This window comes from Mustelus asterias, chromosome 7 (genome assembly GCF_964213995.1).
Source record: "Mustelus asterias chromosome 7, sMusAst1.hap1.1, whole genome shotgun sequence".
In the NCBI taxonomy this organism is placed as follows: Eukaryota; Metazoa; Chordata; class Chondrichthyes; order Carcharhiniformes; family Triakidae; genus Mustelus; species Mustelus asterias.
Genome location: NC_135807.1, coordinates 40,760,659 through 40,786,288, shown reverse-complemented (window position 1 = coordinate 40,786,288; position 25,630 = coordinate 40,760,659). Strand labels below are relative to the sequence as shown.

General features: G+C 43.3%; 1 protein-coding gene across 1 annotated transcript in view; it reads left to right on the top strand.

Annotated features, from left to right (window-relative positions):
• The window catches only part of slc35d4 (solute carrier family 35 member D4), a 151,831-nt gene that overhangs the window by 72,906 nt on the left and 53,295 nt on the right, over positions 1-25,630 (top strand). The window contains exons 11-13 of the mRNA XM_078215930.1: positions 530-564; positions 2,688-2,757; positions 9,225-9,318. Of these exons, the coding sequence (XP_078072056.1) occupies positions 530-564; positions 2,688-2,757; positions 9,225-9,318 (199 nt within the window). The remainder of the gene's footprint in view (positions 1-529; positions 565-2,687; positions 2,758-9,224; positions 9,319-25,630) is intronic.

Below are 25,630 nucleotides of genomic sequence, written 5' to 3'. Positions count from 1 at the left end.
TATTTGGTAGCACGAGCTTTTGGAGCGCTGCTCCTTCATCAGGTGAGTCATATGAGTCCCGATGAAGGGGCAGCGCTCTGAAAGCTCGTGCTACCAAATAAACCTGTTGTACTTTAACCTGGTGTTGTGAGGCTACTTACTAAAAAAAACAAACCACCAGGCTTGTTTTCAGGCACAATTTAGAACGGCTCACGTAGCCCACTTCATTTTACCATATATTAAAGACACTCCCAAAACACAACTCATAATTGCAACAGGTGCAAACAACCTTTGTATACCTATTTAAACCATAGCACTGGTGGGAAAGTACTATTTTGTTTAGTCTTGCATCTCTGAGCCCCCCTGTTTGTTAAGTAGAAACTATTTCAATGCCCGGACTAGCCCTACATCTCTGCTTCCCAAAGTATTGTCTTACTAAATCAAAACAATGACTGAATGAGTTATGTGACCATACAGTATGGCTTTGCCTTTGCTTCATAGTAAGTGAAAGAATTGTTTTGCAACTTATTTATCTTCTCTCTGATTACAGTGTGGTCATATTGATCTTGGCAGCTCACCCTTCAGGTACATGTACTGTTTTATTTAAAGCAACTGGCATTTTAAGACGAATGTTGGCAGATGTTCAAAGTTTAGTTTCAAAAGCCTTCATTGTTCAGCTTCTTGATCATTGGTACTTACTTTTGTTACATTCTCAAAGTACCCCATTTACCTTGCCTTAGATTCCTGCACTGCACATTTTTAAAATTCATGGGGATTTAAGCATTTGCACGGCACGGATTTTCAATTTGCTCACATCATGCATCAAAAATCACGAAAGAGAAATTAGATTGAAATGTCCACAACATGGGCAGATTTCCCTCCCTCGTTTGGCAGGATAAATCCAGAGAGGATATTTCCACTCGGAGAAATATCAAGGAGTTGTTGAGGTAAATAACGTGGATACAGCAATGTGGTTGACTCTCAATTGCCCCCTGAACAAGGGCAACTAGGGATGGGCAATAAATGCTGGCCAGCCAGAGACACCCGTGTCCCACGAATGAATTTAAAAAATACACTTGAGGGGAAAGCTGAGTAAGTGTATGAGGGAGAACAGAATAGAAGGTTATTGCTTTTATGTTTAGATGAAGTAAGATCAGAAGAGATTTGTGTGGATCATTAAAAGATGGCATGGTAACATCACAATGGTCATACTTGGAGATGAACATGCAGATGCTACAAAGTCTTAGAAAATGCTGGATATACGCCAATCAGACAGCATCCTGGAGAGAGAAACAGAATTAACAATTCAGGCCAATGATTTTTCATCAGAACTAGGAAAAGTCAGAAACGTAGCAGGTTTTAAGCAGGTGAAAGGTGCGAAAAAAACAAAAAGATTGGTGTGTAAAAGGATGGAAGGCAAGGGTGATTAAATGATTAAAGGGATGATGGACGAACGGACCAAGTAAATAAATGAAAAATGGATCTTGAAAAAATGTGAATGGCCAGAATGATGAACAATTGCCACCCAAAGGCAGAAAAATAAATCAAAACCACAAAGGAACAAACTGGGGCAGAGGTAACGATTTGAAATTGTTGAGCATGAAAACTGCTAAGTGCCTCATTGAAAGATGAGGTGCTGTTTCTCAAACTTACATTAAGCTTCACTAGAACAGTGCAGGAGGCCAAGGGCAGAGAGATCAGTGTGACAGCAATTGTATTAGTGTAGCAGAGCAATGAAATTTGATAAAGCCTTCTCTCTCCGCGGGTTATTTTTGACTCCGAGTGCTTGTCGTTATCAGTTATATGAAAGAAGGAAAGGTATTTAATTCTCGAGGGAGGATACGTGTCTGAGTTTTCTGGAGGATTCATGAACAGGGACTTGGATGAACCAGTGAAAGATGAGAGCCATTTACATAATTTCTCCAGGGTTTCTGCCAGTATTGTACAAGGAGAAACCCCCACACTCCATCCCTGAAAATTCTGGGCCTTGAAGCTTTCTTATACCAGGTTACATTTTGATTCAACTTCTGAACATGTAAAATTACAGTGATAACAGAAAATACACAATAGTAGTTAATTCCCTTTTATTGCTCTGTTCTTCATTTGTATCTCCATGATAACAGAATCATAGAAGACTCACAGTGCAGAAAGAGGCCATTCGGCCCATTCAGCCTGCATCAACAACAATCCCACCCAGGCCCTTTATCCGTAACCCCATATATTTACCCTGTTAATCTCCCTGGCACTAAGGGGCAATTTAGCATGGTCAATCAACCTAACCCGTACATCTTTGGGGTGCGAGAGGAAACCAGAGCATCCAGAGGAAACCCACACAAACACGGGGGGAATGTGCAAACTCCACACAGACAGTCACCCGAGGCCAGAATTGAACCCGGGTCCCTGACGCTGTGAGGTAGCAGCGTTACCCCTGTGCCACCATGCTGTCCAGGTAACAAAGACATCCACGTTCTATCTTTTGAATATTCAGTTTTGTGCTACATAGTAGCAGAAATAAAGCCATATCTAGAATGATTCCGATAATGTGTCTCAATTGCGCATTTTTAAGGACCATAAAAAATAATTTTCGCGCGCTGTGGCAGCAAATTCTCATCTCATGTTATAAGCCTCTTATTTAATAAGAGTGGTATTGATATAAAGACTTGAATGTCTACTCACTGTTTTTGACAGTTGTTCTTTTTTTCTGTCAGGTGATGCTTCTGGTGCTTTGGAGTTCCCACACCTCTACTCTTACCAATTTCACAGTGGCTGTTGCGCAAGGTAATGAACTATTTGTCATCTTGCTTCACCAACATTGACATGCTGGTTCTTTCACAAATTAGCTCTGTTCTTTCCACATACAACAACTCAGTTGGTGATCAAAGGTAGAATTCTTCTTTTGTAGATAGGGATCTAGAACTTTGTTTCTGTGTTTTCTTTGAAGAACATACTGTGAAATTATTACTAGTGATGTTTCAGTTCTGGCCCTTTGTATTATATTTGATATATTGGAGAAAAATAGTGTGCTCCCCTTTGCCATGTTATGATGATGATCATAAATTGATCCAGCACACGGTGGAACCGTGGCACAGTGGTTAGCATTGCTGCCTCACAGCGCCAGGACCCAGGTGCAATTCCTGGCTTGGGTCACTGTCTGTGCCAAGTCTGCATGTTCTCCCCGTGTCGGCGTGGGTTTCCTCCGGGTGCTCCAGTTTCCTCCCACAGGCCAAAGATGTGCGGGTTAAGTTAATTGGCCAAGCTAAATTGCCCCTTAGTGTCAGGGGGACTAGCTAGGGTAAATGCATGGTCTTATGCGGAAAGGGTCTGGATGGGATTGTGGTTTTTGCAGACTCGATGGGCCGAATGGCCTCCTGCTGCACCTTAGATTCTATGATTCACGGAAGAGGCCATTTGGCCCATTGTGCCTCTGCCAACTCTTGGATGAGTTATCCAACTGATCCCATTCCCCTGCTTTTTTTTCCATGTCCCTGTACTTGGGAAACCAGATAACTTCATTGATTTTACCCCTCTTAAGTGTATTTTATCTCATAGATATGGCAATTTCTTACTAAAGATTCATGACTCAGTCTTGAGATATTGACCCAACTAATAAGCCAAGCAGACAAGTTGGGACTGAGACAACTATTCAAGGCCTCGAACAGTATTTACTGTGTATCAGTTCAGCATGAAATTCCCAAGCATGTTTTATATAGCATTAGCAGATGTGAAACTGAAGTTCTCATTCTGGGGTGGATTCAAACCTGAGTCTCAGAGGAAAGACTGTGAACTTTGGGCAATTTGTTGGGATAAGATAATCAGGGACTCATAAGAATTTGAGAAATGAACTTGTGTCAAGGACACAAACCTGGTAAAAAGCAGGAAGCTGTGTCTTTATGCCGGTTATAAAGGAAAGTCTTCTAATTCACGTTCACAATCCATCTTCACGACCCCATAACTATATTCACTGGCCGCTGACACAACTGCTCCAAGTAATAGACTGTGCAGAGTCTAGATCCGTCTGTGTCTGCAGAATAATGATGCTGGCAAATTTGTATGATTTGTAATTCTTCCACTGGGCAGGTTTTGATCCCATCCAAACCACTGCAAGTCACGATTTGAACACAAGAGATAGGAGTAGACCACAAAGCCCTTCAAGCCTGCCCTGCCATTCAACATGATCATGGCTGATCTATGCCAGCTTCAGCTCCTTTTCTGTGCCATTTTCCCCATAGCTCTCTGTTCCTTAATCTATCAAATATTTATCCAGGTGGCTTACACTGAGCTGCTAATAGATGACACTAGTTGAAACCTCTAAGTCCTTTGGAGAGTCCTACATGTCTGTTTGCCTCTAAGTTATGGATTCCAATTCACTTCCTGCACCTGGGTGGTGCACTAGCTGTGGAAACATTCATCTGTTTCCACAGCTAGTTAAACCTGGAACAAGTCACTAGTTTATCACCAGGGGCTTATAGCCATCAAGCGTGGCTCACTGGGAGTCTCCCCTCTTACCACCAGCCATTGGCGTGTTGGGAAGGGTTTGCAGATTGGCACATTCAACTTGTTTGATCGCGTTATGAGTGTCACATTCCTTGGCCATCAAGTCCTGGGGTGGGACTCAAACCCGGAGGTTCTGGCGCAGAGGCAGGGACACTACCCACTACGCCACAAGACCTAAGTTATGGACGCATGGTCTTGAAGGGAAAAAAAGATTGCAGCTGGAGACACTTGTGTTGTCTGAGTCCTGTGTCGAAAAAACAAATCCTTAATTTATTTGCAACGATAGAGTTCCAAGACCTGTGATGAGAAATAGCTAGAACCGTCAGACAAAAATTATACTGGGGCGGAAAGTAAGCTGTGAGAATGATTTACATTTCAAACAGTGGATGAAGCACACCAGGAAGAAATGGTGGCCGCACTGGCAGAACTCTGTTTTTTCTGCCAATTCTCCCTTCCTGTTTTGCCAGCAGTTGGGTTTTTACTAAAAGAAAATATTCCTTAATAATGTTTACTGACATAACAGCAAAACTTGGAGTGTTTTTCTTTCCTTTCTTTAGAGCACCCTTGAAAAAAATTCAATCTCTGGCAGCAACCAGTCTTTTTATTTATGTAACTCGTTAACAAAGCAAAGCTCCACTCACTTTATAATTCTGTTTTTGAAAGCTGTACAGAAATTGTATCTTACAAAGAGATCGTGTACTGCACACTTTACATGGCTTCTCACAAAAGAGTTGTTACGTGCCGCCTTCTGTCAAAGTTCTGCTTGAAGGCCAAGGAGAGAATTTTACCCATATTCTGTAAATTTACGTAAAAGTAACAGTGGAAGCATTTGCCCGTACCGAATGAGAACAATATTCAGATAAAGGCAAAATACTGCAGATGCTGGAATCTGAAACAAACAGAACATGCTGGAAAACCTTAGCAGGTCTAACAGCATCAATGGACAGAGCATAGGGCCAAAGTTTTGTGTCAGGACGACTCTTGTCATCCAGTCTCAACATTGGCTCTATCCTCTCTCCACAGATGCTGTCAGACCTGCTGAGGTTTTCCAGCATTTTCTGTTTTTGTTTGGGAATAATACCCAGGTGCGTAAACTGGAATCTTGGCTCCAATTAAAAGTGTTCCTGGCTGAAAGCCTTGTGGAAATGTTGAACTGGTCCATTCGGTGGGCTAATGCTGATCACTTTCAGAACATGGACCCTCCATTTCCTTGCATTTCAAATGTTTAGTCAGCCATTGGCAGCATTCTCACTTCTCAGTCTAAAGCTTGTGGGCTCAAGCCCCGGTTCAGAAACTTGAGCACAGAATGTAGACTGACACTCCCAGTGCAACACTGAGGGAGTGCTGCAGTGTTCGAGTTGTTGCCTTTTGGAGGCCCCGTCGAACCAAGGATCTGTCTGCCCTTCTGGCTGGTCATGAAAGATACCCATGGCACAATTTCAAAGAAGAGCAGGCATCTTATCCCATGATGTCCTGGCCAATATTTATCCCTTGAGCAACCTCACTAACAGCTGATTAGATTGTATGGTTGTGATCACAATGCTGGTTGTAGGAGCACACTGTGCATAAATTGGCATTTCCTAAGTATTTCATTAGCTGTAAAGTGCTTTGGGACATTGTGAGTTGTGAAAGGTGCTATGTAACAACAAGCTTGCTAGTCTCACTGAGAGGAAACTGTGTGTTTGACAACACAATCAGTCAACCCTCACAAAATGGATGCTGAGTGAGGGTGCGCAGTGAGTAAAGAGATGAATGCTGTACAGACATGCTTTGAGGCCACTAAAGCTACAAGTTTGTTTGCAGCTCCAACCTGAGCTGATACTGTACAGCGACTTCCAAAAACAATTTAAAATTTTTACTGTTGATTTAGCTTCATTTCCAAAGCAAAATCAAATGAACAGTTCATTTAGAAGGTGCTGAAAATTGGCCTGCAGGACAAGCAAATTATATCCGGTTTCTGCAGCACAGGTTCTCGCTCTTTGGCATAAGCATTTTCCTGAGTAATCTTAACCTAAGGGTGTGCATGTCTAATTTATTTTCCAAAAGGCCTATTCATGTGGAAATTCTTTCATGTTTGTACATCCTACTCAGGATCTTTGTTATTTTTACATAAGCCATTTGAAAATCTGGACTTTCTGTAATGCTTGCTTTTATGTTTCAGAAGCCATAAATCCAATGCCACGTCATTACTAAACTGAACCAGTTCATTGAGTTTTATCACCTTTTTTCAATACCCAATTACAGGGATATAGAAACATAGAAGTTAGGAGGAGGCCATTTGGCCCTTCGAGCCTGCTCCGCCATTCATCACAATCATGGCTGATCGTCCAACTCAATAGCCTAATCCTGCTTTCTCCCCATAACCTTTGATCCCATTCGCCCCAATTGCTATATCTAGCCACCTCTTGAATACATTCAATGTTTTGACATCAATTATTTCCTGTGGTAATGAATTCCACAAGCTCACCACTCTTTGGCTGAAGAAATGTCTCCTCATCTCCGTCCTAAATGGTCTGCCCCGAATCCTCAGACTGTGACCCCTGGTCCTGGAATCCCCCACAATCCTCCCTGCATCTACCCTGTCTAGTCCTGTTAGGATTTTGTAAGTCTCTGAGATCCCCCCCTCATTCGTCTGAACTCCAGCGAAAACAATCCTAACCTAGTCAATCTCTCCTCAGACATCAGTCATCCCCAGAATCAGCCTGGTAAACTTTCACTGCACTCCTTCGAGAGCAAGAACATCCTTCCTCAGAAAAGAAGACCAAAACTGCACACAATACTCTAGGTTTGGCCTCACCAAGGCCTTCTATAATTGCAACAACACATCCATGCACCTGTATTCGACCTTTCCAATAAAGGCCAACATGATTTCACACGCTCCATTAACTCACCAAAGTGGCTATACTTGATGTGTGACTTTACATTAGAAATGTTGGCTAGCTATTTCATCATGGAAGGCATTAGAGTTATGCCCAATCCATGGATGTAAATTTTCTCCCTGAGGTTGCAGGGTAATAATGGGACCAGGAATCCTGATGAATCTTTCTTGTTCGAATGTAGGATGTTTAAGTTTATCACAGGGCTCTAAATAATGCCTTCAGTGGAACTAAACCTGCTGCATTTTCATTCATTCATGGGATTTGGGCTTCGCTGGTTAGGCCAGCATTTATTGCCCATCCCAAATTGCCCCCTGAGAAGGTGATGGTGAACTGCCTTCCTGAACCATTGCAGTCCATGTGGTGTAGGTGCACCAACCAAGCTGTAACGGAAGGAATTTGACCTTGTGACAGTGAAGGAATGGTGATATATTTCCAAGCCAGGATGGTGAGTGGTTCATAGAAATCATCATAGAATCCTATGTGCGCAGAAGGAAACCATTCGGCCCATCGAGTCTGCACCGACAACAATCCCACTCCAGGCCCTATCCCCACAACCCCACACATATACCCGGCTAAATCCCTCTAACCTACACATCCCGGGACACTAAGGGGCAATTTAGCATGGTCAATCAACCTAACCCACACATCTTTGGACTGTGGGAGGAAATCAGAGCACCCGGAGGGAACCCAGGCAGACACAGGGAGAATGCGCAAACTCCACTCAGACAGTGACCCAAGCCGGGAATCGAACCCAGGTCCCTGGAGCTGTGAGGCAACAGTGCTAACCATTGCGCTACCGTGCCGCCCATTTTTTTTAATTGTTGGAGGGGAACTTGCAGGTGGTGGTGTTCCCAGGTATCTGCTGCTCTTGTCATTCTAGATGGTAGTGGTCATGGAGTTGGAAGGTGCTTACTTAAGGAGCCTTGGTGAGATTCTGCAGTGCATGTAGATAGTACACACAGCTGCTACTGTTCACTGGTGTTGGAGAGAGTGAATGTTTGTGGAAGGGATGCCAATCAAGCAGGCAGTTTTGTCCTGGATGGTGTTGAGTTTTGTTGAGTGTTGTTGGAGCTGTGCTCACCCAGGCAGGTGACGAGTATTCCATTATACACCTGATTTGTGCCTTGAAGATTGTGGACGGGGAATTGGGGAGTCAGGAGGTGAGTTACTCGCTGCAGGATTCCTAGCCTCTGACCTGTTCTTGTCGTAAGGAGTCTAACAACACCAGGTTAAAGCCCAACAAGTTTATTTGGTAGCAAACGCCACTAGCTTTCGGAACTTTTGGAGTGGCGTTTGCTACCAAATAAACCTGTTGGACTTTAACCTGGTGTTGTTAGACTCCTTACTGTGTTTACCCCAGTCCAACGCCGGCATCTCCACATCATGACTGCTGTTCTTGTAGTCACAACATTTATGTGGTTAATCCAGTTGAGTTTCTGGTCAATGGTAAACCCCAGGATATTGATAGTGGGGGATTGAGCAGTGGTAATGTCATTGAACACCATGGGGTGATGGTTAGATTCTCTTGTTGGAGATGGTCATTGCCTGGGAACTGAGATGACTGATCTCCCACAACCATAACCATCTTGCTTCATGCCTGGTAGGGCACCAACCAGCGGAGAATCTTCCTGATTGCCCCTCACTCTGTACTGTTCAGCATTATATAAGGCAGTGGCTTCATTCATTAGATGACAGGTGGAGCACAAGAAGGCAGTTTCAGTGGATTTGATTTTGATTTGACTGAACATAGCTGAGGCTAACATTTTAATGTTTGTTTTGGCATCATTATCAAATTACTGTTGTGCCACATCCAGTGTTCTGTGTAAAATTGAAGGATTTCTAATTCACTAAGTTCTGTTTTTCTTTATTTAGTGGAATTTTGGGAGTGTCCCTGATGCTGGTCTGTGTAAAGGTGAAAGGTTCTCTGTCTGCAGAGCAGTATGGTATATGGATACTGTTAACGAAGGTATGGAAATGAAACTCTGTATTCTTTATTGGTGTTTAGCACAGTGTTAAATAATGGTCTCACATGATGCCTCATCTTGCAAAATATCCTCTCTGATCTTGCACTAAACTTACTTCCTAGCCGTTTGGTATGATGTAGCCGTTGGCCAGTTACTGTACCACAGTATCATTCAAAGTTACATGGTTGTTCTGCTATTTCTCGGGAGCCTATAAGAAATGTCATCACCCTAAATCCAGTTCTTACTATGCCACTTTGTATCCGAACTATTTTAGGGCAAGCCTACTATGCTTGGTGTTACTAATTAATTGTAAAACTTGTTAGCTTTGGAAAATGTTCATTTTTGACAAAGTTGTCTCCTCAATAAGAAGTCAATATTATGTCTAGTGGTCAAGCATTAACAATGAATTAACAGGAACTGTACAGTGAAATCCTGCACTGAGAAAAGGTCTGTTTATGAGGATGTTGAATGCTGCTTTCGTCTATATGTGACTTTTCTTCCATGCACCAATTTCCTCTCCAGGTAAGCTTTCATGTATTCACACCACCTTTGCACAATATGTCCCATTGGATGTTTGCAACAGACAAAGTACTCACCATGCTGAACACCAACCAATCTGCACTTTATTCTAATGAAGCAGTGCTAATGTCACTGGACTGGTAATTCAGAAGCCCAGGCTAATACTCGGAGTGTAGGCCCCAATCTCACTACTGCAGCTGGTAGAATTTGAATTTAGTTAATAGATTTTCATAGTAACTTCAATGCAGTGTTAATGTAAGCCTACTTGTGACTCATAAATAAATAAACTTTAGATCTGGAATATTAAATTAGTCTCAGGAATGGTGACCATCGATTCAGGAAACCCATCTGGTTTACTAATCTCCAGCAGGGAAGGAGTTCTGCCGTCCTTACCTGCTCTGGCCTACATGTGACTCCAGACACACAGCAATGTGGTTGACTCTTAACTGCCCTCTGAAATGGCAGAGCAAGCCACTCACCTCAAGGGCAATAGGGGATGGGCAACAAATGCTGGCCTTGCCAACGACACAAACATTGCCAGAAGGAATATAAACCTCCTTTTTATGACATTAACTTTGCCATCAAGGCAAGAAACTCGAGGTAGAAAGTTGCCAACTTGGCGGATCCATCTCCTTTAAAGGGCCCCTCATCCACCATACTTTCATTCTGGGGCAGCATTGTGGGCTGAAGTCAGGCCCATCGTCTCCAGAGGCAGTTTATGGCGGGCAAGTGCCGAGATGGGATGACTAATAAACCAACCTCAGTTCTCTAGGATTTTGACCCAGGCTTCCAAATCCTCACTACTCACTCCCCTTCACCCCTGCATATCCCCAGGTCATCTCTATACTCCCTCATACTCACATGCCATGTCCATGCACCCTCAAGCCCCCATGCCACCTTCCATAGAATCCCTACAGTGCAGAAGGAGGCCATTTGGTCCATTGAATCTACACCGACCACAATCCTACCCAGGCCCTATTCCTGTAACCCTGCATATTTACCCTGCTAATCCCCAGACACTAAGGGGCAATTTAGCATGGCTAATCAACCTAACCCGCACATCTTTGGACTGTGGGAGGAAAACGGAGGAAACCCATGCAGACACGGGGAGAATGTGCAAACTCCACGCAGACAGTGACCTGAGGCCGGAATTGAACCAGGGTCCCTGGCGCTGTGAGGCAGCAGTGCTAACCACTGTGCCGCCCCACATTTCTCCATATCACCATGCCCTTTCTATAGCCTCTGACCCAGTATTTATTATGACCAAATCTCAGGAAGAATGTGGGGATGTAAAAGAATAACAATGTAAGAGGGCTTTCACTCATATACACTAGATATGAAAAAAATTATCACTCATGAAAACCCATTCAAATCAGCCAGTTATCAGATCAGTCAAACCCTGTTCTCATGAAAGGTTATTGACCTAAAATGTTCTGACCACAGACGTTGTGTGACCCTGTATATTTCCAGCATTTTCTGTTTTTAATTTCAGATTTCCATTATCCACAATGCTTGACTTTTGTAGCTGATTATGGTATAGTGATTATCTGATTATTCAAATGGCCACTAACAACGGTGGTAAATAATTGTATTTTCATGGTGCCGTTATTGTAGTGTAACATTCCAGGCTGCTGGATTCCACTGCAAGTTTTCAAATTACAAGAACAAACCTTTTTCATCAGTCTGAAGATTTCAAATGTGTTATGAAGACAATTTTTCTTTCACCAGCAAATGGGATTGTTTACCTTTTTAGAGCAATGGTGGTTAAGGGAAGATTTGACCAAGGTGTTCAAAATCAGGAATGGTCTCGATTGACTCCATCAGGGGAAATAGTTTCCAATAGTAGGTAAAGGAATCAAGAAGGTATAGAATAATAGAAACCCTACAGTACAGAAAGAGGCCAATTGGCCCATCGAGTCTGTACCGACCACAATCCCACCCAGGCCCTACCCCCATATCCCTACATATTTTACCCGCTAATCCCTCTAACCTACGCATCTCAGGACACTAAGGGGCAATTTTAGCATGGCCAATCAACCTAACCCGCACATCTTTGGACTGTGGGAGGAAACCGGAGCACCCAGAGGAAACTCACGCAGACACGAGGAGAATGTGCAAACTCCACACAGACAGTGACCCAAGCCGGGAATCGAACCCAGGTCCCTGGAGCTGTGAAGCAGCAGTACTAACCACTGTGCTACCATGCCGCCCTTTATTAGCGAACCAGATGGGTTTTTATGACAATCGACAATGTTTTTTGGTCATCATTAGACTTTGAATTACAGATATTTATTGAATTCAAATTTCACCATCTGCCACAGTGGGATTCAAACCCAAGGCATACCCTGGGTTTCTGGATTACTAGTCTAGTGACAATACCACTACACCATCACTTCCACTGTAGGGATGAAATGGAGGACTACACAGTGGATCACACCATGGTATGGGAAGCCATTCTAATGGGAGGAGCTAACAGGACTTTAATGGTAGTAGGGGACAGTATGGTCAGGAGGATAAAGCCAGTTCTTTCGAGCTGGTAGCGAGAGCTCAAACGGCTGTGTTGCCTGCCCGCTGCCAGGATTCAGGACATCTGCTCCAGGCTGGAGAGGAACTTGCAATGGAAGGGGAGGATCCATTGGTTGTGGTCCACGTTAGTATCAATGACATAGGTACGACAAGGAAGGAGGGTCTGCTTGGAGAGTATGAACAGCTAGAGGCTAAATTACAGAGCAGAAGCTCAAAGGTATATGGTTATGATCTGAGCAACAAACAAATTGACAAAGGAGGAATGGGTTTTCATTCCTTGGGCAAAGTGGGAGCTGTACAGTTGGGACAGTCTTCATCTCAACTATGCTGGGACCAGTGTTCTGATGTGTCATATAACTAGGGCAATAGTGAGGGCTTGAAGCAAATAGTGGAGGTGAGGTAAGATGTGATAAACTGACGAGAGAGGAGAAGGTAAGTGAACAGGACAGCAATAAGGGAAATGGTTATCAGAGTGAGGCAGCAAGAGACAGCGCATACAAATACAAGAGTGCACCAGGCAATAAGGCTCGATATTGTGAAAATAAAAAGACAGAATCAAAAGCCCTCTATGAATGCACACAGCATTCGCAACAAGGTAGATGAATTGATTGCACAAATAGGAGTAAACAGATATGACATTACCTTTACAGAGACGTGGCTGCAGGATGACCAAGACTGGATATTTGGCATTTAGGAAGAATAGGCAAAAAGGAAAGGAAGGTGTTGCAGCACTGTTAATAAAGGATGCAATCAATGCATTAGTGGGAGAGGATTTTCGATCAGAAGATCTCAAGATGTGGAATCAGCTTGGGTGGAGCTAAGAAACAGCAAGGGAAAGTGGGAGTTGTTTGTAGACCACCAAAAAGCAGTGGTAATGTTGGGCACAGTATAAATCAGGAAATTAAAATGCATGTAACATGGGTAACACAGTAATCGTGGGGGACTTCAATCCACAGATAGATTGAACAAGTACTAATACTGAGGAGGACTCATTCCTGGAATGTATACATTGTGGTACTCTAGAAAAGTAAGCTAAGTAGCCAACTGGAGACAGGCTGTTTTCAATCTAGTATTGTGCAATCAGATAATCTCATTGTAAAGGCGACTTTAGGGAAGAGTGGCCATAATATGCTGGAATTATACATGAAGTAATGTAGTTCAATCCAAAATGACAGTCTTTAATCTATGAGAAGCAAGTTGCCTGAGGTAAATTGGAGGAATATATCAAAAGGTATGACAGTGGGCTAGCATTAAAAGAATTAATACATGGTTTGCAACAAATTTATATTCCTTTTAAGGCACAAAATGCCAGTCGGAAAAGTGATCCAACCATGGTTAACAAAAGAAGCTAAGAGTTTTATTAGATCAAAGGAGGAGGCTTATAAAGTTCCTAAAAAAAAGTGAACCTGAGGATTGGGAGAATTTTAAAATTCATCAAAAGAGAACCAAGAAATTGATAAAAGAGAAAATAGAATATGAAATTAAACTAGCAAAGAACATATAAAAATGACTATAGCTACGTAAAAAGGGAAAGGTTAGTAAAGGCAAATGTGGACCCATTACAGGCGGATAATGGAGAATTCCTAATGGGCTATAAGAAAATGGCAGAAAACTAAATCCTTTGTGTGTATCATAGAAATCCTACAGTACAGAAAGAGGCCATTCGGCCCATCGAGTCTGCACCGACCACAATCCCACCCAGGCCCTATCCCCATATCCCTACATATTTTACCCACTAATCCCTCTAACCTACGCATCTCGGGACACTAAAGGGCAATTTTAGCATGGCCAATCAACCTAACCCGCACATCTTTGGACCAGTGGGAGGAAACTGGAGCACCCGGAGGAAACCCACGCAGACACGAGGAGAATGTGCAAACTCCACACAGACGGTGACCCGAGCCTGGAATCGAACCCAGGTCCCTGGAGCTGTGAAGCAGCAGTGCTAACCACTCTGCTACCGTGCCACCCTGTTTGTGTGTGTCTCTTTTCACGGAGGAAGAAACAAAAAAACCTTCCCTGAAATATTGGAGAGCCAAGGGACTAGTGAGATTGAAGAGCTGAAAGAAATTAGTGTGAATTATAGTAGTAGTGCTGGAGAAATTATTGGGATTTGAAAGTTGATAAATCCCTTGGACCTGATGATCTGAATGCCAGAGTGTTGAAAGTGGTGGCTTTAGATTTAGATTTGATTTATTATTGTCACATGTATTAGCATACAGTGAAAAGTATTGTTTCTTGTGCGTTATACAGACAAAGCATACCGTTCATAGAGAAGGAAATGAGAGAGTGCAGAATGTAGTGTTACAGCCATAGCTAGGGTGTAGAGAAAGATCAACTTAATGCAAGGCAAGTCCATTCAAAAGTCTGACGGCAACAGGTAAGAAGCTGTTCTTGAGTTGGTTTGTATGTGACCTCAGACTTTTGTATCTTTTTCCCGACAGAAGAAGGTGGAAGAGAGAATGTCCGGGGTGCGTGGGCTCCTTAATTATGCTGGCTGCTTTGCCGAGGCAGCAGAAGTGTAGACAGAGTCAATGGATGGGAGGCTAGTTTGCGTGATGGATTGGGCTACATTCACGACCTTTTGTAGTTTCTTGCAGTCTTGGGCAGAGCAGGAGCCATACCAAGCTGTGATACAACCAGAAAGAATGCTTTCTATAGTGCATCTGTAAGAGATGAGAGTCGTAGCTGACATGCCAAATTTCCTTAGTCTTCGGAGAAAGTAGAGGCGTTGGTGGGCTTTCTTAACTATAGTGTCGCATGGGGGGACCAGGACAGGTTGTTGGTGAACTGGACACCTAAAAACTTGAAGCTCTCGACCCTTTCTACTTTGTCCCTGTTGATGTCGACAGGGACATTTGCTCCCCTACACTTCCTGAAGTCAATGACAGTCTCCTTCATTTTGTTGACATTGAGGGAGAGATTATTGTTGCCGCACCAGTTCACCAGATTCTCTATCTCATTCCTGTACTCTTGTCTCATCATTGTTTGAGATGCGACCCACTACGATGGTGTCGTCAGCAAACTTGAAAGTTGAATTGGAGGGGAGTTTGGCCACACAGTCATAAGTGTATAAGGAGTAAAATAGGGGGCTGAGAACACAGCCTTGTGGGGCCCCAGTGTTGAGGATGACCGTGGAGGAGGTGTTGTTGCCTATCCTTACTGATTGTGGTCTGTGAGTTAGGAAGTTCAGGATCCAGTCGCAGAGGGAGGTGCCGAGGCTAGCCCACAGAGTTTGGAGATGAGGTTCGTGGGAATAATGGTGTTGAAGACTGAGCTGTAGTCAATAAATAGGAGTCTGACATAGGTGTCCTTGTTATCTAGGTGTTCCAGGGTTGAGTGCAGGACCAGGGAGATGGCGGCTGCTGTGGACCTGTTGCGGCGGTAGGCAAACTGTAGCGGATCCAGGAAGTCCGAGAAGCTAGAATTGATTCGTGCCATGACTAGCCTTTCGAAGCACTTCATTATGATGGATGTCAGAGCCACCGGCCGATTGTCATTAAGCCACACTGCTTGGTTTTTCTTAGGTACCAGGATGATAGAAATCATATTTGAGATAATGGATGCATTGGTGATCATAGAATCATAGAAATTCTGCAGTGCAGAAAGAGATCATTCGGCCCATTGAGTCTGCACCAACAACAATCCCACCCCAGGTCCTATCCCCACAACCCCACACATTTACCCCGCTAATCCCTCTAATTTACACATCCCGGGACACTAAGGGGCAATTTAGCATGGCCAATCAACCTAACCTGCACATCTTCGGACTGTTGGAGGAAACCAGAGTACCCAGAGGAAATTCATGCAGACACGGGCAGAACGTGCAGACTCCACACAGGCAGTGACCCAAGCCAGGAATCGAACCCAGATCCCAGGAGCTGTGAGGCAACAGTGCTAACCACTGTGCCACCATGCTGCCCCATCTTTCAAAACTCTAGAGATCTTGGAATAGTGCCTGCAGATTGGAAGGTTGAAAATGTCATCCCACTATTTAAGGAAGGAAGGAGAGAAAAAGCAGAATGACAGACTTGTTAGCCTGACCTCCATCATAGAGAAATGTTAAAGACTATTATAAAACGGTGTGATAACCGGGCACTTAGAAAATAATGGCAAGGTTGGGCAGAGTCAACATGGATTTATGAGAGGGAAATCACATTTGAGAAAACAATTAATAGCTTTTTGAGGTAACTCGTAGAATAGATGAGGGAGAAGCAGTGAATGCGGTGTACTTGGATTTTCAGGAAGCTTTCAAGAAGGCCCCCAGAGTTTAATAAGCAAAATTGGAGCATATGGGATTGGGGGTGATATACAGACATGGATTGAGAATTGGTTAACGGATAGAAAACAGAGTTGGAATAAACTAATCATTCTTGGGTTGGCAGGCTGTGACTAGTGGAGTACAGCAAGAATCAGTGCTTGGGCCCCCAGTTATAGCAATGATTTGGATGTGGGGGCCAAATGTAATATTTCCAAGTTTGCTGATGAGACAAAACTAGGTGGGAATGAGTTGTGAAGAGGATGTAAAGAGGCAACGTGTGTGGGTAAGAACTTTGCAGATGGAATATAATGTGGAAAAATGTGAAGTTACTACTGTGATGGGAAAAACAGAAATGCAGATTATTTCTTAAATGGTGAGAGAATGGAAAATGTTGATGTCCAAAGAGACCTGGCTGTTCTTGATCATAAGTCACTGAAAGCTAACATGCGTGTGCAACACGCAATTTGGAAGTCAAATACTCAAGAGGCAATGAGGAATGGCATGGTGGCACAGTGGTTAGCGCTGCCACCTCACAGTGCCAGGAGCTTGGGTTACTGTCTGTGTGGATCTTACACATTCTCCCCGTGTCTGCGTGGGTTTCCTCCGGATGCTCTGGTTTCCTCCCACAATCCAAAGATGTGCTGGTTAGGTGCATTGGCCATGCTAAATTCTCCCTCAGTGTACCCGAACAGGCGCTAGAGTGTGGCGACTAGGAGATTTTCACAGTAACTTCATTGCAGCATTAATGTAAGGCTACTTGTGACACTAATAAATAAACTTCTAAAACTTTTAAGTTTTCGAAAGAGCAGTAGGGCGTTGGGTGGGACTAATTGGATATGTTTTTTCTAGCTGGAGCCAGTACAGGCATGATAGGCTGAATCATCTTTTTTACAGAAAATGCAAAAAGGGCTGAGTTTTTTTGTGTTTTCTCTCAGGACATGGGTATTGCTGACAAGGCTGGTATTTATTTCCCATCCCTAGTTGCTCAGAGGGTGGCAGTGGACATTTTTTGTCTTCTCCATTTTCTGTCGGTGGGAACGTGCTGTGGCTGTCATATTTCCCGGCGAGAAGCATTTGCAATTGCAAGTTATAATGAAGCATTTGAGACTTCCTGAGGGCGTGATATGCTGCCATAAAAATTTAAATTCATCAATTTAAATCAACTGTCATTTTAGTCACCAAACTAATCATCTTTATCCTTGTCAAAGCTACATACAGTATTTTATGATTTTTAAATGATCTAGTTGAGGCTTTTGATGGATTGAATCATAGAACGGTTCCAGCACACAATGAGGCTATTTGACATGTTATGTCCATGTCAGCTCCCTGCTAGAGCAGTTCAGCTCGTACGATTCTTTACCTTTTCCACTCGCTCTGCAATTTTTTCTCTCAATTATCCAATTACCTTTTAAAAGCCACGATTGAATCTGCTTCCACCACACTTTCTCGAGCAGTGCATTCAATATCCTAACCACTCGCTGCCTAAAGTATGTTTTCCTCTTGTCACCTTTCACTCTTTTGCCATTCACCTTAAATTGATTCCTGAACATTCCCCACCAGTTGGAACAGTTTCACCCCATCTGCTCTGTCCAAACCCCTCATGATTTTGAACGCTGCTGTCAAATATCCTCTCCACTTTCTCTGCTCTGAGAACAGCTCCAACCTCTTCACTCTATCCATGTCACTGAAGTCCCTCAGCCCTGAAACCATTCTTGTGAATCCTTTCTGCACCCTCTTTGGAGCCTTCACGTTTTGCCTAAAGGGTGCTGCCCAGAATGGGATGCTACTCCGGTTGAGGCCAAACCAATGTTTTGTAAAGATTCAAAAGAGAAAATGCTGGAAAATCTCAGCAGGCCTGGCAGCATCTGTAAGGAGAGAGAAGAGCTGACGTTTCGAGTCCAGACGACCCTTTGTCAAAGCTAAAAGGCATAGAAAGTGGGAGATATTTATACTTCAGGGGGAGGGAGTGAAAGATGAGTCATAGCCACAGAAACCAGCGAAACCAGCTAATAGCTGTCCACAGAGAGAATATGTAAACATTCACCTTAACTTCCTAGGTTTTGTACTCTTTGCCTCTATTTATAAAGCCTAGGATCCCGTAGACCTTAACTGTTTTCACAACCTGCCTTGTTATCTTCAGCAATTTGTGCATGTATGCCCCCCTAGGTCCCTCTACTCCTGAAACCCCCTTCAGAAGGTACCCTTTATATTGTTTCTACAAAAATGCATCACTTTGCATTTCCCTGCTTTAAATTTTATCTGCCACGTGTCTGCCCATTCCACCAGTCTGTCTCTGACCTCTATCACTATCATAGAATCCCTGCAGTGCAGAAGGAGGCCATTTGGCCCGTTGAGTTTGCACCAAATCTCCAACTGAGCATCCCATTCAGGCCCACCCTCTTCCCTATCCCCATAACCCAGCATTTACCCCACTAATCTCCCTAACCAAGACATTTTGGGACATTAAAGGACAATTTAGTATGGCCAATCTACCTGATCTGCACATCTTTGGAGTGTGGGAAGAACCGGAGCACCCGAAGGAAACCCACACAGACACAAGGAGAACGTGCAAAATCCACAGTCACCTAAGGCCGGAATAGAACCTGGCTTCCTAGTGCCCTGAGACAGCATTGCTAAAGTCCAAAGGTGTGCAGGTTAGGTTGATTGGCCATGCTAAATTGACCCTAGTGTCAGCGGGTTAGTAGGGTAAATAAGTATGGTTATGGGAATAGGGGTTGGGTGGGATTGCGGTCAGTGCAGACTCAATGGGCCGAATGACCTCCTTCTGCACTGTAAGGATTCTATGATTCTGACCACTGTGCCGCCGTGCCCGTGTCCTCCTCACATTTCACAATGCTTCCAAGTTTTGTGTCATCTGCAAATTTTGCAATTGCACACCCAAAGCTAGGTCCATAATATGGACCAAGGAAGGACAGTAATCCTAATACTGAGTCTTCGGTATGAACCTTCCACCAGCCGGAAAAACAACCATTCATCACAATTTTCTGTTTCCTGTCACTCACTCAAACTGTGCTCACCTCAATGGGAATCTTTGAAAATCTTTGTTTTTATGATTATGCATATTTTTATTAAAGGTTTTGAGCTATACCTCACTAGCTAGCTTGCTTCCATTAGCTTTGAGGGATAGTAATGGGCACTGTTATGGTGATCCTATGCTGAGTTTGAACTGCTAAGGAAACAACCGGTGATATACTGCTATCCTAAAGCTGGCACTCTTCCAAGGCCCGACAAAACCAATGACACATCTCTGTTCAAAAATAAGGTGCTTTCAACTAAAAGAAACATTCTTGAGCACTTGGAGATGCATTTGAGAACCGGGGCTTCCAGCATATCAGCGTCATGTTTGACAAATTTCAAAATTCTTGTGAGAAATGACGACCATTAAAGGAAATGCAATAACTTAGGATTTTCTGAAGGCATTTGAGAAGAGTCTCACAGGAGGTTTGATAAAAAAAATTCAGCATATGTTACAGGGTAAATGGATGGCAATAAAGGAAGGAAAGGGTTAGAATGGATGAGTGTTACTCGGATTGGAGAGAGTGGGATTGATGGTGAACGTCATTCTTTGCCAATGAATTTGGAGAGTATGATTTAATGCATTTTGGTAGGAAGCAGGATGGAAAAATAGCGTAGGGTGAAAAGAGTTTTTTTAAAGTAAAGTTTATTTATTAGTCACAAGTGAGGCTTACATTAACACTGCAATGAAGATACTGTGAAAATCCCCTAGTCGCCACCTGTTCGGGTCAATGCACCTAACCAGCACGTCTTTCAGAATGTGGGAGGAAACCGGAGCACCCAGAGGAAACCCACGCAGACACGGGAAGAACGTGCAAACTCCACACAGACAGTGACCCAAGCCGGGATTTGAACCCGGGTCCCTGATGCTGTGAGGCAGTAGTGCTAACCACGGTGCCACAAAGATACCTGAGGATTCAGATTTATATTTGTCACAGTAGTTTAGAGACATCATTATAGAAAACTGATTTAATAGAAGTTTTTGAAGTTAGGAAGTGCTTCCATCGATTTTTGATTTATTATTGTCACACGTATTAGCATACAGTGAAAAATATTGTTTCTTGCACGCTATGCAGACGAAGCATACCGTTCATAGCGAAGGAAAGGAGAGAGTGCAGAATGTAGTGTTACAGTCACAGCTAGGGTGTAGAGAAAGATCAACTTAATGCAAGGTAAGTCCATTCAAAAGTCTGACAGCAGCAGGGAAGAAGCTGTTCTTGAGTCGGTTGGTATGTGACCTCAGACTTTTGTATCTTTTTCCCGAAGGAAGATGATGGAAGAGAGAATGTCCGGGGTGCGTGGGCTCCTTAATTATGCTGGCTGCTTTGCCGAGGCAGTGGGAGGTGTAGACAGAGTTAACATAAAGGGGGGGATTTTTCCTGTCCCACCCACCATGGGAATCATGGCAGGCCCGGGGGGGGGGGGGGGGGGGGGGTTTGACCTTCTGTCAGAACATGAATTTTGGTTAATATGTGTATTTCTGACAATTTTTTAAAATTTCAGAATCCATATTGGTGTTCTTAAATTAATACCTTTTCATTAATGTACATTCTGCAGTCAATCTGAAGTACAGATGCAACAAATTAGCAGAATACGCATGTTTTGAAATGATCTCATCGCACCTGCTTGACCATTCAGTACAATCAGATAGGAACATCAGAGCAGCGGAATGTCATTTGGCTCTTCCTGCTCCACCGTTCAAGAAGCTCACGGCTGATCTGGTTGTGGTCTTGGCTCCACTTTCCTGTCTGAACCCTATAATCCTTGACTCCATTGCCTAACAAAAATCTGTCTAACCCTACCTTGAACAAGTTCAAAGACCCAGCCTCCAATACTTTCTGGGTAAGAGAATTCCACACATTAAAGTTTATTTATTAATGTCACAAGTAGGCTTACATTAACACTGCAATGAAGTTACTGTGAAAATCCCCTAGTCGCCACACTCCAGCACCTGTTCGGGTACACTGAGAGAGAATTTAGCATGACCAACGCACCTAACCACCACATCTTTTGGACTGTGGGAGCACCCAGAGGAAACCCACGCAGGCACGGGGAGAACATGCAGAACTCGCACAGACAGTGACCCAAGCTGGGAATCGAACCTGGGTCCCTGTTACTGTGAGGCAGAAGTGCTAACCACTGTGCTACTGTGCCGCCCTCAACAACCCTTCAGGAGAAAAAAAATCAACGACCCTTTGGGGGGGAAAAAAGATCTCCCCAAGGCTGACCTCCTCCAGGTATCCACTCAATTGAGAAACCCCCTCAAGATCTTGCATGTTTCAATAAGATCATCTCCCATTCTTCATAAGACAACCCCTTCATCCTTGGAATGAGTCTGGTGAACCTTATCTGACCTGGTTCTAAAGCAATCATATTTTTTTAAATAAAGAGACCAAAACTACACACACTGCTCACAGCTGATCTTCTGCCCCACCTCCACTTTCCTGCCTGCCCCTAAATCACTTTATTCGTCTGTCTTTCTCAGACTGAACAAGTGAGGAAGACACTCGGGGCACATAACTCTACCACACTGTGTTAACTCAATGTTATTACAATTACACAGCTCGCTCTTGAGGCTTCTCCCTACCCTATCAATGCATTCTAACTACAAAGCTGAGAAGAGAAATCTTTTTATTAAAAGCTTTAATCTCACTGAGAAGGCGTCGGGCTATTCCACACCCAACATAGAGTCATAGAGGTTTACAGCATGGAAACAGACCCTTCGGCCCAACTTGTCCATGCTGTGCAGTTTTTACCACTAAACTAGTCCCAATTGCCTGCATTTGGCCCATATCCCTCTATATCTAGCTTACCCACGTAACTATCTAAACATTTTTTAAATGACAAAATTGTACCCGTCTCTACTACTCCCTCTGGCAGCTCGTTCCAGACACTCACCACCCTCTGAGTGAAAAAATTGCTCCTCTGGACGCTTTTGTATATCTCCCCTCTCAATTTAAACCTATGCCCTCTTGTTTTAGACTCCCTTACCTTTGGGAAAAGATGTTTACTACCTAACTGATCTATGGCCCTAACAACCTGCTGTAAAAACTCTGCTCACATTTTGACAGCTGTGACAATTTTCACCACAGCAGCAAAACTCAAAGCTCTCAACATTCTTAAAAAAAAGATAATTTTGCTCTATCTCCTAATGTTAGCAGATCCTTTAAAACTAAATTACAGGATCTGCATCTTTGTCAAAAACTAATCTGCTCTCTCTTGGGCCATTCTCTGTCAGCGTATCAAGATTTATTGAACTGTCCACTATTTTTTGAGATGTATTGCCTGCAGGCAAACAGACTAACAAATGGGTGAAAAATTATCACTGATGATGGGCGGAGGTAGAGATAAATATGCTGAGCAATGGAGGAACCACAACTCTCTGGAGTAAAGTATTTCAAAGATTCATAAACCCTCTGATCAAAGAAATTTCTTCTCATCTCAGTTATAAATAAATGTCCCCTTATCGTAAGTGGTGTCATGTGTTCTTGAAACCCCAGCCAGGGGACGCAACCTGTGTTAAATCCATAACACATAGGAACTGAAGTAGGCCATTCAGCCCATCGAGTTTGCTCTGCCATTCTTCCAAATCATGTATCGGTTGGATTTTACAGGGTGTCATATTTCCTTCCTCCCCACCCATCCGCCAGACTAAAAGGTTAGTATAGAGCCCACCGACCAAAAATTGTACCCTGGAAGCAGGATTAATGAGCCAAAGAGGAAATCTGGTCTTCGAGAGCTGTCGACCAATTGAATGGGCAGCAACTCTGTCCTCCCAGCAGCGCCAAGTTTGAATGGTGGCCACTGTTGAAACTACAGGCAGTCCCCAAACAAGGGGAAGTTATGGATGCCGGTTTGAGAGGCTGGAGGAATGGAGGAAGGCATTAAAGGGAGGGTAGGTAAGAAAGTCAGCAAGGGCCTGGATTAATGTTCCAGTCTTTGTAGGGGCTTTGTAGGTTCTAATCCCATTTCTGTCAACATTTCAGATGATACCTAAGGTCTGCTCCCACTCCTAATTTATACGTATGATAATCAGGCTTTGAAAATGGGATGCATTCCTGGAGTCCATTAGGGATGTGAGGTTTGAAATGGTGCATTCCGAATTCTGTCTGTTATATTCCTATACAAACACGCTGACGTCTATGTATTTTTGGGGTGTAATGCCTCATCTCTCATCTGGACTGGCTATTGATCTGCTACTTTAGGTCTTCAATAGACCCAATTGCAGGAAGACCGCCTAACACCTCCACCCGCACCTTTCCCTGAACCCGCCGTGATATATCAAGTGTGCAGGAAAGCAGTGGGAAGGCCGCACTCTGCATTTTATCAGCCACCACCACACCCTCAACTTCAAAGACGCCGTCGGAGGTGCTGTTAAACCCGGCCCTGTTTTTTTTTTCAATAAAATGACCTCTCATTCACCTAAGCTCCAGAGTATTAAGACCAATTTTCTCAGCCTCTCATAAGTTCCTTTTTGGCAAATGACTGCACTGTAAGTTGTTTTCCGTTAATGATGTTTTGCATGCGAGTAACTCAGTTTCTTTTAAAATAACAGTAATTTTCAAGTTTGACATGTTGGCTTTTAATTATGAAGCCATCTGTTCACATTTGTCTATTTTAAGCCTTGCTCGACATGATAAAGTCCATGCTCCTCATGGAATGTTTCAGTCAAGCTACCCAATATTCTCTACCAATCTTTACCTTATCCTCCTCTTTCCATTACGTCATTAAAAGGAAATAAACATACACAATATGGGTTTCTGCAGAATGTAGTCTCAGTTTGTATTGGAGTATGTCAAATTCTGGCACTACATACTTCGCCATTTCGGCTGAGGACTGTTTATTTTTAAATACTTGTTTCCCAGAGGATGTATGAAGTGGACAAGATCTTTCGACCTAAAAAGCCCAATTAAGTTCCTATGACTGCATTTTTAGCTATCACTCAGTTGTAGGAGTGTCTGAATACATTTTTGTCCCCTTCACTTTTTAAAACAGAAAATCTGGAGCCCATTTCCTTGAGATTTTGCAGTCACGGTAAATTGTTCTAGAACTTAGTTTGAGTTGATCTGTGCTGTGTCATGTGCCCCTTCATAATCGAACGAGCATCAGTACTGTTTAAAACCAGGAAAGCTGTGAGTCCACGTTCACTGACAAAGTGAATGAGTCTGTTGTGGGTTGGATATCCTGACATTGCATTAATGGTGCACTTCATGGAAAGAACGCGACTTTAAGGCTGATTACTGCATCTGAACCGGAATGAGTTGCTTTGGAAAAGAAGTGCCAATGAAAATTGGCCTGAGAGGTCCCTGAGAAGGCATTGGTGGGTAGGGGTGCAGTGAGCTGGAATTCGTGCTCTTGCTGACCTTCCTATGATTCCTGCTAGAGTGTTTGCATGTTTTAGTATCAGTTGAATTAGATTTGTCTGTAACGTCTATCTATTCAAACAGTCTGTTTGCGTGGCTGAGCTCTCTAAGGCCCTGGATTAATGTTCCACTTTTTGTAGGGATGTGGGTTCAAATCCTACTGCTGCCAACATTTCAGATGATACCAGGGGACTGAGTGGCCTAATCCTAATTTGTATGTATGATATTCAGGCTTTGAAAATAGAATGCAATCCTGGAATGCAACAGAGATGCGAGGTTTGAAAGGGTGCTCTCCAATTCCTGCCCATTATCTCCTTATACAACAGGGTTGATCTTTATAAATGTTTGGGGTGTAATGCTATTTCCCTCAACTGGATGCTCCCAGTGGGATCTATTATCACTCAACAGAGACATGATTGAGAGTTCAATTCACTGGGCTTAAATACAACGGCTGATGATTATATGGCACCTTTAATGTAGGATTGAACAATACCTAAAGGGAGGGAGATGGGAGAGGTTTAAGGAGAAAATTCCAGAGTTTATGTAATTGAAGGCATGTTCATCAGTGGATTTCTTAAAATTGTGGAAGTTCAAGAGGCCAGAATGGGC